This window comes from Episyrphus balteatus, chromosome 1 (assembly GCF_945859705.1).
Source record: "Episyrphus balteatus chromosome 1, idEpiBalt1.1, whole genome shotgun sequence".
NCBI classification, from domain to species: domain Eukaryota; kingdom Metazoa; phylum Arthropoda; class Insecta; order Diptera; family Syrphidae; genus Episyrphus; species Episyrphus balteatus.
The window spans coordinates 12,255,838-12,271,552 of record NC_079134.1 but is presented as its reverse complement, the minus strand read 5'-3'; the positions used below and the strand labels follow the sequence as shown (position 1 = coordinate 12,271,552).

At 31.9% G+C, this 15,715-nt stretch overlaps 1 protein-coding gene across 1 annotated transcript in view; it reads right to left on the bottom strand.

The window, feature by feature from the left end:
- Nucleotides 1-276: 276 nt before the first annotated feature.
- LOC129906655 (TNF receptor-associated factor 4) overlaps nt 277-15,715 on the bottom strand; it is a 33,750-nt gene continuing 18,311 nt past the window's right edge. The window contains exons 2-3 of the mRNA XM_055982490.1: nt 2,701-2,805; nt 277-2,148 (exon numbers count right to left, since the gene is read on the bottom strand). Of these exons, the coding sequence (XP_055838465.1) occupies nt 1,057-2,148; nt 2,701-2,805 (1,197 nt within the window). The 3' untranslated portion in view covers nt 277-1,056. The remainder of the gene's footprint in view (nt 2,149-2,700; nt 2,806-15,715) is intronic.

The following is a 15,715-nucleotide window of genomic DNA, read 5'->3' as shown; positions in this document are numbered from 1 at the left end:
AGCTTACCTGTAACTGATTTATTCTTATATCTTCTACTCTTGTTAAAATAACATAAATGAAAAAGAAGTATTTTCGAAATTTTATACATGATACGTTTATTGTTCATTTATCATTAAAAATTACTATGCACTTAACCAATATAAAAAATATTTCTTAGTCTAAGACTATTTTAATATATTTAATCGATTTTGTTTTTTTTTTCATTTTTATTAAAATACATTTTCAATGAATTTTCGTTTTTTTTTTTTAATTTAAAAATAACGATAAAATGAAGATCATTTATTTGCTTGTTAAATATAAAACTTATTAAACTAATGACTACAAAGATATAATTTCCGCACACAAACGAATGTGTACCGGATCATAAACATTTGAAACACATTTTTATATATTTATTTTGCTGTTACATTCATTTCGTAATATTTTTTTTTTTTACTTTCGACAATATTTACATTTTTTTAATAAGACTTTTTTCATAAATAATAAAATTTTACTTTTCTCTTGAAACAAATTTAAAAAAGGAAACAATTACAAAAATTAAAAAACTTAAGATAAAAAAAAACTCAAAAAATAAAATGCGAATGTGATTCACTTTTCAATTTGAATGAAAAAAGAAAAACGTATGCATCTTCTTTGATTCATTTTTGTTTTTGTATTATACTTTGGTTTATCTCCAGCAGTAGAGGAATTTTGTTGAAAACTTTTATTTTTTTTCTTCAATTTCAGTTTTTTTTTTCATTCGAATATTCAAAAAAATTAAGATTAAAATTAATTAAATAAAAAAAAAGTAAACAGTTAAGGTCCTTAAATGAACCCCTGAGTTGTCTCGTTGATCATACAATAAAATTATCTTAATCTAAGCTCTTGACAGTACGAAAAGTAGCTGACTTTTGTCTACTCGACCGAAGAGCTTAATTTTGGATGAATTTTGCTTCTTTTAAAATTTATATTTACAATGAGCTCAATTTCGAAAAAATACACAGTATTTACATATGAAGAGCTCTGGTGGGCGTTTAGGGAAGCTTAATATTAATATCTTATAAAATAATCTTTTCTTAAACGGCAACAATTTTACTAGGATCTACCTTAACCCTTAGGAATACAGTATCTTCTTTGATGAATGGTCTTCGGTGAAGCAAGTCATGGGAGATGAATCGTGGGAAACCGAAACCAAGTTGATCGACTTCGGTTGAGGGGCGCTGGAAATTCTCCCAAGTTGGATCGGGTATGAATGATTCGGCAACACCTCCTTGACCACTGTGGGCTCCTTGTTCGAAGAGCGTGAATGTGATTGAGTGTCCGAAAGGCCACTTGAGAAGGGCATCATATTCACCGGGAAGTACCTTAATATAGACTGACACATGTGTACCCTCACCAGGGCCGTTGCCATTCAAAAACATCGAAGCTTGCAATTTATACCCATATTGACTGGTGAAAAATGGTGGAGAGACCAATTCAAGACCATCCTTGCCTTTAGCTTCAGCCATTTTTGCCGACCAATCTGTGATCTTCCAAAGAAGTGTTCCCGTGTAGTTTGTCGAGAGTTTGGCAACGGCTGACTTGAGCATTTGAATTTGCTGCCCTTGACGCGACGACAAGGCCACCATTAGAGACAAATGTGATGCTGCATTTGCTTCCAAATGCGTTTCGAGTAAGTGACGTGGTCCCTTGAAGCGACAACCAGCCTCTCTGAATGTACAAAAGATAGCCAATGCCTTGCATTCATCCCGCAAATGTCCTTCCATATCACCACGAGCAATCGGACCAGCCTCACATCTCTGTGGACAGGTGATGGGGGCACGTGGACATTGTGCCCCATGCAAGGCCAATGTATCGGCAGAAAATTCCCTCGTGCAATGAGGACAACGACGCAGACGTTTAATGCAATCCTTTGCCTTGTGTATGTTTAGTCGGCCGCGCTGCACACGCATCCCACATTTGGCCTCGCAGTAGATGTGCTCTTGGCTGCAGGTGCCTGCGTGCTCTTCCAAGCCTTGACCACTGAACTCTGTGTGACAGAATTCACATTTGGCGCGACGTGAACTGCAGGTGAATTGCAGATGATCTGTCATCATGATGCGGGGAATCTGGGCGCCACACTTGTTTGGGCATTGGGTGGCGTCATGCTTGCAGGTGTTTAAATGTCCCTGGAAAGAGCAGAGCAAAAAAAGAGAAAGGAACATGAAGATTATTTCAATTTTCGAAATGAAGAGGGATATGACAGATGTTTCGATGAAGGCTTTCGAAATGGATAATGACAGATGATGTGGTAGTTGTCAGATCGGATAATCAAAGAGCTTTTGACAGCTTATATCGTCAATTGATAGTGTGATAGATAGAAGTTAAATAACAAGCAACCAACTGAATAAATCGTTCTGATTGGCTGGCTTTGAAATCAAGTATATTTTTAAATGACAGCTAACCAATCAGGAGGTTTTAGCTGTTTGTCTATCAAACCAACTGTCAAAATCAGTTTCTTGAAACAAAAATAGTTTAAGGTTTTTGTTGAAATATTGGCTAAGTTAAAGGTCAATTAAGGTGAATTTTTGACAGTTACGAGGTGGATATCACTACAAACGTCAAAAATGTACCTTGTGATCAAACTTAGTCCGAATTTTAATGCATTTGACATTCGAAAGCCGTCAAAGAGGGATTCATGGACAAAGAAAATTTAAATTTGTAATTTTTGTTAAACTTACCTTCAACTTTCTTAGTTCATCTGACCACTTGCAACCTTGCTTGTGGTGAATACAAAATACTAATGATCCCATTATGGCTTTTTCAGCATCTGGCCCTGGATAGATCTAGAAATAGAAAATAAGAAAAATCGTGATTAGTTTTATATGAATTTAAAGTTAAACTATTATAATTATGCTAAAGTAGCTGTAAGCACCTCTGAATGACCAAGTCAGACTGAAAAATGTGAATGTGAATTTATTCGATCATAGACCTTAAAAATTGCTTATCTATTTAGGAATAAAAATGTAAACAAACAAAACAATCCAGTGGTGGTAATCGAATTCGCATAAGAAGATAAGAATTTTAAAAGTTTGAAGGGGTAGTAGTTTTATGGTACGAGTAGGAATAGGAAGGTACCTATATACATATATTTGATTAGGATATAACATGCAGGCTAGTTTTATTCTTATCTTAAAATTATGCTTACGACACACGACTGACGACGACGCGACCGACGTTGATAAATTAAACGTTGCATTGTCTTATCGTTAAACAGATGGCTGCAAAAATGCATTTTATTATCTGCGAGAAATGGTTTAAAGTGTATTCGACTGGTTTTGAGTTTTCAAAAGCGCGACCTAAATTAAACAAACCAATCCGGATTTGAATGTAACGATGAGTCACATAACTGTTACATTCTTTTTGTTGTCATAGTACTCTGTTGGTGGTGGTTTAAAGTTTAGTTAATTCTTTACTGAATGTCGTCATATTCAAGTGAAATCGATACTTATGGACTATGTATGCCCAACTAACAATTTTACTTCCACGAGGTTAAGATTTTTAATTTCTTGCAGCTATTATCTCTACAGGGCTTGTATTTAGTTTGTGAATCGAAAATTCAAACTTTCGAGGCTTAACTTTCGTTAACCGCTTCCTAGAAACCTAGTGCAAGTGGAATCTAAAAATTTCTACAAGCATTAATGTAAACATTTCGTTTAAATTTCAATACGGCCACATGAAATTCCATTGTAGAAGCACCTGAAATAAAAGCCAATAACTGACTTCTTTTAAATGGCCTTTCAAAAGAAATTGTATTAGAACTGCTTACAAAATCTTTATGAATGCTTTGTATTTTTTTTATCCAATTCGAAAATTATTAGACTCAAAAATGACTTAGGTATGTATTTAAGTATGGTAGAAGTACCTACAACTTATACAATTGCCTTAAATGCATTTTATTATTATAATTCTATATTACCGAAATTATGTCAATAGTATATGAGTCGTGATATTCATTAAATAAAAAAAAACATTACGTTGAATTTCAAATAAACCGCATTAAACGGTTTTGCCTTTTTAAACAAATATTCCACAAAATAGATGTGTTATAGTTACTGCATTTTAATATTTGAATTAAAAAATTGTTGAATCATTGTTTTTGATTGAAAATAATTACAAAGTATGTTTTATATTACTTTCAAATAATAACGACTTACATAAATGTTTATTTTGTATCTCTGTATGAGAAAAAAAGAAGTTCAATTTCAGGCGCATGCGCGAAAAGCTTTTAGTTTTATATGTTTGCCTTAGCGATGTTAGGGGACATTTATTTATATTTGTACAGATCCTTTAAGTACAAGCAAAACATTGTAAAAAGCATTTAATTTTATAAGTTTGCCTAAGCGAACTAATTTTATTTCTAGAAGCCCTGTGAAAGTGAGTACAAGCTAAATTTTTTAAACTGTCATTCAAACTCATGAGAATAAGAAATATTTGGATAAGTGCCATTATGGTGACCATTTTTGGTTTTTTTATTCATTGTTATAAAGAAATAAATAAAAAAGTGAATCTTTTCATATCGGTAATTGGTTTAAAATAGTGATATTAAAAATGGTTTACTGACCAATTTGGAGTTCATATTATATAAAATAGTGATGGATATTTTAGATTTTTTATCTAAGTTCAAAACAAAGTTAATTCTCTTATTTTTAAGAAAAAGCCAAAAGCCCAAAAAAATTAAAAATTTTTTTCTGCTTCGGAAAAATGCAAGTTGTAGGCATCCGGGTGAAACCTCTAAAGTCTAAAAAAACCGAATTTTTCAGATATTTTTTTCTGCTCCAGAAAAATTGTTCTTGAGTAAAAAGTTATTCTCTTTCATCTTCTCAATAATGATAAGATTTGACAATCAGAATATAATATTATTAAGTCTTTATTAAATAATTTTTTACAAGATAAAAAAAAAAATCAGAAAATACCTAACCAAAAATAATAACTTTGAAAAAAAAAAACACAAGTGGTCACCATATTCTTTAAGATAGTGCAACTCATCAGGAATTAAGTCGAAGCCCTTAGAAAGTTCTGGTTTCAACTAGTCCAAATTTGAAACCCTTTTATTATACACCTGAGTAGCTCGATGGTTAAGGTACCGGACTTTCAATTAGGATGTACGAGGTTCAAATCCAGCAAAATGCGTCAAGTAAGTAGAAGTTTTTTTCTTAATATAATTGAGTTTGGAAATTTAATTTCAGAAGCAAAACTTGTCTGGATGGAAAACAAAGGAGAAAATGAAAAAATAAAATGTAATAGGTACACAAAAAAAAAAAATGAAAAAAAATATTTTTTTTTCTTTATTCTATTTGGGATATACCTCGTTTAGACTTTCGAAATCCTTCCACGAGTCTGCTCCGAGCTTCTAAATAAAATTAAAAGCCTGTAGCAGTAATACAGATTTTTAAATCTTGAATGTTGCTTGTTTCTATAAGGCATTAAACACATGTTTTGAGTCTCTCTAATCAACTTGCATATAACTTTTCTAAAGCCTATCAAGCTTCTCGGGTGGGCCAAAAGGGCTTCTCTATGGTCGTATACAAGCAATATTTCTAAAATCGAAACAGCTTCGTTAGACCCTTGTGGAAGTAAAATTGTTAGTTGGGATGTAGTATATGACTCAAGTTCTAATTAAATATGCGACTTTATAGTAAATGACCATATCGCCCAAACATGATTCGTATCGAAATATGAAGAATACAAACGTCAGTCGTGATCGGGGTGTATTTATTGTTTTGTTTTTTGTTCCCTTTAATGACGGTGCAGCTGTAGTTTTTTGAAATCATATACATAAATGACCGCTGCTTAAATCGACTGTCTTAAATATTTGTGTCAAAAGTAGAGATTATATTAATTATTCCAGATTCTAATAGGTTTCTATTTGGGCGCCATTTCAACTATAGGATAGCCAAAACAAAGTTAACCATACTGTCTGCTGATTGCTTTCAGTTATCTTTAAGTGGCATGTTTGATTAAATTAGTCAACCACATATATTGCAAAAGTACAATTCTGTTATTCCTAAGAAGAAAAAGTTTCATATTGGGCGCCACTTAAGCTTTGGTCCGACCAAGATAGAATTTTGTATTCCTTATCATACTTTCATAACCTGTTTCCTGTGGCTTATTTTGAAGAAGTTTTTTGTACAAAACAAGATTTTATGATATTTTAAAAAGCAAAGGTTCCATATTGGGCGCCAGTTAAGGTTTGAACTCACCAAAACATAGTTAGCCACTGTCGTAATTTGCTCTCAGTAATTTTCTTGAACAACAGCCTCAGAAAGGCTAGATGATACAATTTGCAAGAATCCCAGTGCTTCCCATTGGGCGCCATTTTTGCTTTGGCCTAGCGAAAGCTAGTTACCTACCCATCACTTTCATTAATATGTTTTATGTGCTAAGAAAATTAAGTGCTAATCACTGTATACCATTATTGTTTGAACTTGAGGAAACTGAAGAAAAAAAAATCCGTAATTGGGCGCCAGTTAGTATGTGGTGTTAAAAAGACATACTTTCTCAATGGCCACTGTCACACTCATAATCTGTGCTTCATTAGGCATTAAAAGACCAAGAATAAATGCTTCGTTAAGAAAAAATTATACGATCTCACTGAAAGAAAAGTTTCAAATTGGGCGCCAGTTTGACTATAGGCTCCCCAAGAAATAGTTTCCTATCGCATGTTTCTATCTCTCTTTGCCTGCATGTTACCTTTTTCAATCCATATTTGTATTTCTTTTAATTTTTCGACAGAAAATTAAAAAAAAACTGTTTATATGACCTGAAAAATGGCACGTTGGGCGCCAATAGCATTTTCTTTTTCTACTTGAAAGAGGAAGAAGTAAATTATTATTACAAAGAAACTAAAACAACAATGGGAAGCCGATACAAATCTAGCTAAGCTCCAGACATTTTATATAACTTTGAAGTCCCATTATTATATTCATTTTGCTTATCAAACACATTCCTTAAGTCACAAAGCATAACCTAAAAATAAATTTCCATTTATGAGTTTAAAAATAAACTGATTTGCTAAATTTTCACACACTTCATACTTCAAGAGCCTTTAGCAAAGAAGAAGAACAAAAAAATTGCAAACCTCAGCTTAACCCCAAACAAAACATACCTAACCTACCTATACCAAACATATGTGTGTAATTCCCCAAAGTTGCCGACACCTTTAATTCCATTCAACACTGTCATAATAATTAAAAATATACAGAAAAATTTTAAAATTTCCCATCCAGACTTATTGTGTGTAGATAGAATGGAGCCAAAATATTATAAAAGTCTCCACATGTCAGTCTAAATGCCATACGAATGTATGTACCTCATTAATCTCTAACCTCTGGCTCCTTTTGCCGGCAAAAATAACAACAGACAGAAAAATAAAAGAAATATATGTAATTCCATTTGGCTTATAAGTGCAACTCAACAACTATACAACAGTCGCTTTTTAATTAATAAATGCAAAAGAAAAAAAGACATGAGAGTATAAATAAAAGAAAAAAAAAAAAAAAAAAAGTGTAACTCGACCCTAGAACCAGTGCCGCCGCTTTGTGTGTTCAAAGAGTGGCTCCCTCTAAGTCAGAGTTTCAACTCCAACGAACTAAACCAACTAACAAACCAGAAAGAATTATGCAGCTGAGACACAGGCTGCTCGCTCGCTCCTCTTCTTCTATAAAACTGACCATTGCTTAAGTTACGCGCATAGTTAAACAAAAGGAAAGGAAAAAGCGACCCAACTGCGTGCTTGTTCACTTTTCCGATTTGCGATTTGTGGAGTGCAATGGCACACATCCGGTCGCGCTTCGATTCATATACAGCGAGAGCACGCATTAATTCAAAGACTTGGTAATGTGGAAAAACTGATGATGGTGGTGGCGTTCAGTCCAGCATTGGGTCTGTCGACTTGTCTAATGTGGATGCAAATGGATGGTGTAAACGCTCTATTAAGTGCAGATTACATTTATTTGAATTTTATATCAAAGCGTCGCTGTCGTTGGTTCGGTTCGTTAGTTAGTTAGTTTGAATTTTCTATTTTTTTTCTTTTCTGATTATCATTTTATCTGGCTTAACATTTTTTTTCTTCATCTTCTTTGGTTTTTTTTTTATTTCCTCGGAACTTGTTTGTGTCTGGTGCGACAACCGGCGCAATGCAACGCACGCAACGGAAGAACATTCTCTACAAATTCAAATTTTATATTTGTCTCCTTGTTTTTTTTTTGTATGTTCATCAAAGTAAACTCTTTGATTATCTTTTCTTTTTTTTTTTGTTTTTTCTTGTGTGCGGTTTTGTATAGATTCTCTCAATTTGTCAAAAAAAAAAGAAACCATAAAAAGAAGATAAATTAACCATCATGGGTCTTTAAATTCATTGAATTGAGTCGGTTTGGTCTTTTTTTCTGACAATCACTTCCGGTTGAATCTTTCTCTTTTCTCCACACCACTCTTGATTAAACATATATCTGGTAGTGGAACGCGCCGAGCCGCGTTCCTCGTTGAGCTAAAATCCAGAGCAAACAAATTTTTTGTGAGTTGTGCGAATTTTAATGATCGTAAATGAAGATCGAGAACGAGATTAAAATCACCAGTAGTTTGAACTTTTAAGTAGAACTTGATTTTAAATAAATGTAATTTCCTCCGTGTGTCGGTTGGTTTGTCAGACAGAATTTGGAATTGGATGATATCAAATTTTATAGTTTACTTTGCCTTTTATCAGTTTTGACAATCGTTATGAAGATAAGAATAATCGCTGATGATGTATTAAATGGATTTATTCATGTTACAGGAAATTGAATGGGGGAAAAGGGATTTTAGATTTGACGATAAGAGAATTTTCGCTTTTGACGTTTTTAACAGGAAAGAGGAATAAAATTGGCAAACACAGCTGGAAGTTTACACAGTTTAATTGCTAAAAAATTATAGAGGAAATGCAACAAACAAAGTCAATATTTAGGTCCGAAATTTCCATCAAATATCTATTTAAACTAGGTGAAAAATGTGATTACGACATTAACCTATACAATTTCACCCATTTTTAAGTGTCAAAAAGAGAGAGAGAGAAAATCAACATTAAACGATTTTCTCAAATAAAATCAATTAGTCTTTCACGACAACTTATGACTATTGTCTCTTTAATTGTCAGTTATTTTGGGAATTCGGCTTTTTACGAATACGAACATTCTCGCATTGTTGTTGTTTTCAACGTCTTCGAAGTAGAATATTAGAAGTAGCAATATTCTTAGTTTTACAGAAATATTATCGAAAACGCATTGATTCTCACGAAGTTTCAACAATTTAGTGCTAAATAGCATCTGCAAAATGGTTTTTTGTTGCGCGCCATTTATTTTTACTCTTAGCAATACCTCTATAAAGAATTTAGGTTATCTTGAGTTTTTATAATTATAAGAATTTATTGCTGTTTAAGGGTATGTGTCAGGGCCAAAAAATGATTAAGACTTTGCGCGAAGCTCTGTAGAATCCACATTTTTGAGAAGATTTTATTGAAATAAACGATTTTGGATTAAGAATATATTTGGTGACATATATTAGTGGCTTAAAAAAAAAATAAAAATTTTGTAGTTGTCAAAATCAGTAAAAACTATGAAAAATCGTCAAATTTAGATGTGTGTTGTTAAGAACCGCTGGGAAATTCATCAAATGTTATTTTTTTATTTGTGAATATTTTTTTTTTACATAACAACAAATACCTCCAAGTCTCGACTGAATCGTTTTTTTGAAATTTGTTATAATTTGTCTGAAAAAAAATATTGCCAAACCCCGAAAAAAAGGGCAAATTTCCAAAAAACATCAATGCTAGATTTCGCATAACTTTTAAAGTTCAAAAGTTATAGAAACAAAATAAACTGTTTTTTAAAGCCTGAAAATTCATTAACATTACTGTATTTTTTTTTTTTTTTATAAAAAAAATATGAGTTTTTGGAACAAAAAATCTGAAAAAATTATAGGTTTGGTGTCTTTTTTTTTGTTTTGATGGCGGGTAATCCATAAATAATTTTTTTTTAATTTTTTTATTATTTTAATATGATAAAATATATTTCAGAGCTGGGATCTGTTGATTGTTTTTTTTAATTTTTTGGATCTAACATACTTATAAACGCAGTTGAATATGTCAATATGTATAATGTCGTTGTGAAAGAAGGGAAACCTTGACAATATCAATTTATTTTTTTTATTTTTTTTTATTATTTTGTCAATAAGTTCCAATAAAAAAAAATATTTTTTCATGCATGGTATATTTAATTTTAATTTTTGAAATTGTGTCTATTTTGCGTTTTTCACCTAAAAAAATTCTTCGATCACGCACACAAATAACTTTAGTTCAACAAAATTCCACTGCTAAATCAGCGCTAAAAAATTCTCTTTTCGCATAAATCCGCTCTCATTTTTTCTCACTTTTTTGTTTGACTCTCGTCTCGTCTGTTTTTTTTTGTTTTATTTTTTATTTGTCTCATTTTTTTTAAATGCTAGACTTTGTGGAAGGTCAGATTTTTTTTTTGTTGCAAGATATTTGCTTGATTTTTGTTTATGGGTGACAGTAATTGTATGTTTTGTTTTCAGAGAAGTAAGTTAGGTATGTACTGTTTTTTTTTTTTTTGTGCATGGTCATGATTGCAATATTTTTTTTATCGTTGATGAACGAATATTACTTTTCGGTACATATATAGTGTATAGGAACATTGCTTGCATACATAGTAAAGTAGGTAGAATTAGTTTCGACATAATTTTTTTTTCTTTATTGGTCTGTTCTATAATGAAAAGTCATAAAACACAAATAAAATACATTTTCGGGACATCATCCTGGTCGTGTGCCACTACCAGCGTCCTCGTCCTCGTAACCGACCAGACATGGTGTCGTCGGTCGGCGGCGGCGCGTCGGCGTGCGCCAGCCATTAGCATGCCTACGTAGATATTGTTGTTAAAAATTTGTAAACACTTTTGGGTAGGATACAATCTATCTACTTTTATTTCTTTCAAGATACTTGTAAATAAAATCTGTATAGTGTATTAATTACTAGCTGGTCTAGGTAACCATCTTGAACATTGGTTGGGTTGAAGAGTAGGTATTTTAAAGAACAATTAGAATTTACTAAATCATAAAATCAAATGGTGAGCGAAATTCTGCAACAGACAATGAATGTGTCAACAATCCATTGTTCATCATCACCTAAATGATCAAAAAACATTTATTACTTTGCCACCGCATGACGCAGCGCACTGATAGAAAGCACCAATAAATATTTTTCAATATGTAGGTAGGTACCTACCAGCCTACATATTACTTTGTAACACTACTGCGAAAAAAAGAATTAGCTACCTAAATTGAAAAAGTGAAAGGGTTGCGAATCCTGCATAGCTAGATATACCTACATAATTATGTACCGACATAGGTACTATAATATTTTTGAAATGTCTGATTTCGCCTGCCGTTTTTTTTTATACATATATTTTTCTAAGAACATATACAAATATCATTAGAAAACAAAAGATAATAAAACACATGACATAATTAGATCCAGCAAACAAAAAAAAAAGAACTTGTTATTCATGCGTAATACATATTATTTATGTTCATAAGTAAAGGATAATATAAAAAAAAATCACTGTTCTGCGTCTGCCTGCCTAGCATTTTTTTTCACACATCCCATGAATGAAACAACAAAAATGTATCTCCTTTGCCGTCTGGTTTTTTGCGTCGTATTCTTGTGCATAGAGGTATTTCTTTTCTCTATCTTCTTGTGTGGCTTTCCATTTTGTTTTTGTTTTTTTTTTTTTTGCTTCACTTTGAGGGAAAAAAGAGTCGAAGAGCAAAAATGTTATTCAAAGCTGTGAAATCATGGCAAAGAGAAGTGCACTAATACATTCAAATTCATTTACATGAGATTTAAGTTGGCTGCTTGGGTAGACCTGCCCTTAATTGACAGTTTTGGATTGCTCGTAAAATTGTAAGGTCTAACATTGGGCGCCATTTTATTTTCTACTTAAACCTACATAATATACATTTACAATAATAATAATGTATTATTTGCCTTGTAATCTTGTAATGAAATCTTATGTACCTAAGTACGACTTTTGGTTCAACAAATATTTTTACCTCCCATTGGGCGCCATTTTGAGAAAAAAATAATGTCCCCTCAACCGTGACTGTACTTACGATTTCAATGTTAATTTATAAAGTACACAAAGACTAAATGTACATTTTCGCATAGCCATATCTTGTCGGACAGAGTGCAATAACAAAACAAACTCATTAAACACTTTCATTGTAATTCTCATTGTATTTTTTTTATTTCTTAAATCTAAACTTAAATGCAAATTTATGTCTTTAAAGTGTTTTCTATTCATTCATTTTAATTTTTTTTTTTTAACAAACAATAGCAAATTATTATTCACACACATTGCGCCGCGCGGACCCATAGTCACAAGATGATTTATTCTTTACCCTGAACTACAAGCCAATAATAAAAATCTGACTCTAGCAAAGCATGTGTTAATTAAAAATGTGATGCCCTCTCTAGCTAAGAACTTTGTTCTTTTTTTTTTTTTGAACAAACAATCATCACCACACACTGTGTGCGAGCCGGCTTTTTGTAGTCTTTAAGAATATATATTGCCACCGTTAGATGACGTAGTGTGGGAACATAATCAAGTTTTTGACAGCTACGGCTGGGCCGGCGCAACCGGATTTCGAATGATTTACTCTAACGATTTCAGGCATTTCCTGAATTTAATTTGCAGCACTCTGATTCAGTGTTTAGTTTTGCGAAATACAAAAGAGATAAATTGAATTTAAAATTCAAATGAAAGTTAATTTTAACAGAACTGTCATTTGGGTGGGGACACACTATGTTCCTGTCAATGAGTTTCAAATTTAATCGATAAGGTCATAAACCTTCATATTCACTTTTTTCGATGGTGGCTCTTTCTGTGCTTTGAATTTTAAAATTTTATCAACAAACACGTGCTGTGTATAAACATCCTCCCCATAAAAAAAGTGCCTCTGACTGCATTTGACTTTAAACAAAAGAAATAAAAAATAAGGACCAATGCACAGATGTAGACATACCCTCACAAAAAAAAAACCTCCGTCACTTAATCATAATCAGCTTTTTACAAAAAAAAAAAATTATAAAAATAGTTTTCAACATCGGCGGTTGTGGTGGCGGCGTTGAATGCATTCATTCGCCTTCCGCATTGCTTCCCGCGATAAAGTTTAATCTTGTGTTCTTTTGTATCTTAATCTCAATAATATTAATATGACTGAGGGTCCATGCCCCATCAGTCATGATAGGAGAGCACATTTCCTCCACATGCCGAGTGTAGATGGAGATACTCCTTTTTTTTTTCTTGTTTTTTAAATAAATTTTATTAGAAATCATTTTATGTCTTTGCCTTTGTGTGTGCAGAGTTTAGTTGCAGGTTGAAGTAATTTGTGATGAGACATCACACATTTTGTGGTTATAATAGGTATGTTTGTTTCTATATTTTTCATGGACCAATGCCGAGAAAAGTAAAGTTAAATAGCCTCATAAAACTGTTGGTTTTATGATATTTGCTGGAAAAAAACATTAAAAACAACTTTTTTTTTTTTACATTTTGCTATCTCCCTAGGGTAACAAACATAAATTGTACCTTCTTATGAATGAGATAATTAAATAAAAACATATACAAAACCGGGGTACCTAAATTTAACAACAACAACAAACATCTGCAAGCAATTAAAATATTTTGTAAGATCATTTGCGTGAGATAAGTTTGGTGATGACACTTAAAAATTGTAACGTCAAAAAAACCTCGATGTCATGTGATAGCTATGAAATTATAACTTTATAAATGTTTTTTTACAAGTACAAGGTCGACATTTATATGTCAACATTTTTTTACTGTCATTTTTATATTTCGTTATGAATGAAAGAAGACGGAAAGATAGATTGTCCCCCATAATTTTTGACAATTAAGCTTTTAAATGTCAAGTGGATGTCAAATTTAATAGGGGACAAAGTGTTAGCTGTCTTTTTTTTTTTTTTTGGTTATGCAACCAACGAAAAACTCACATATATGGCTTGTAAAATTCGAGTGCTTTTTTTAGTATTAAATGGCAAATATAGAATTGATGTTATCAAGCAATAGTTTACACAGAAACGGGAGATATGTTCTTAACTGAAACTGGAAACTGCTTTTTAGATCTTATCTTGAAATTGTGATAGTATCGAAAATGTATACTTCTTCTTCTTGATTTTATGTTTAGCTTTTTGATGGTTCCTACGTGTCAGGTAGTCAATTTATAAAACTTTGTTGATCTTGATAAGCAAAAAATTGTTGAATAGATGGGGTATTCAGGTCGCCATGTAGTTTTATTGCAATAAATTGCTTATATTTCATGAGGGGGCGATGAGTTCTGGATCAAATTATTTCTATAAAACTGTAAGTATTACTATTAGCGAACAAAGTAAGAAAAAAGGCGCCCAATGTGGAACAAACAACAGTTTTGTATATCGATAAGTAGCCATAATTTATTGATATTTTATAAGGATTGGTGAGTTGTTGATTATATTATTTCTGTAAAACTAGAAAAAAAAGTAAGTAAAATGGCGCCCAACGTAAATTTGTAGATCAATAAGCTATCATTAAATTATTGCTAATTCAAAAGAAAAATTGAGTTATTGATGATATTATTTCAATAGAACTGAAAAGTTGGAATAATTTACATAAAAACAGTGTAAGTTTTTTTTTTTAAGTAAGTATCATCAATATCCAAGACAAATTCTTATATTAACCACATATATGTCAAATAATACTCTAGTACTTAAAATAATTCCCGCATGACAGATGTCATTTTATTATTATTTCATAATAATTCCCGCATGTTATACAATCCAACCACAGCATGCATTCCAATTCCACAACATGTTAAATATATCAAAAGATGTATAATCTCTTGGTACAAGTTTACAACTTGCAAACATACAAATTACCCATTTCTAGATCAAAGTGAAAACTCACATCTGCTACAATTTTATTTTTCCTTTTTTTTTTTTTAATTTGAAATAAGACATCCTTCCGGAAAATGTCAGTGCAACAAGTTTCAAATGGCAAAAAAAAACAAACAAACAAAAATTCACTTCAAGGAAAAACTTGATCAAAAACATTTATTTTTTTTTTTACATTTTTTTATTTTCACGCAGGATGCTGTTGCTTATATAATTCCCACGCAGCAAGAAAAAGACACACCATGTGTTTGGCTTCCGCCATCAGTTTTCTTGCTTCCTCTTTGTGTCTTCCTTGAGATCAATTTAATGAAGAAATAAAAAAATATGAATTCGTCTGTTTTTTTTTTTTTTTGTTTTTTTTTAAATTTTTTCTTAAAACTGACTTGGCAACATTATTTTAGCCTTTGGCTTTGGAATTTCTTGACTAATTTGATCACCAGTTAGTAGCAGTTTCTTATGGGAAAATGGGGCTGTTTATATATGAGTAGAGCCTCTGTCCTTTTGACCCTTGAGCAATTTTGCACTTAAAAATCCATTCATTTCGCAATTTTTCTTGCAAGTTGCAACAAGCCGTAAAGTTGCTTCTCTTTTTTGTTTCCCTTTCGGTATAGAGTTGGCCTAATCGATGGATCGTGACCAGTTTTTCTTGATGTTGTTGTTGCTGTTGGATATTGGTGGTGTATTATATTATTGGCTAGCT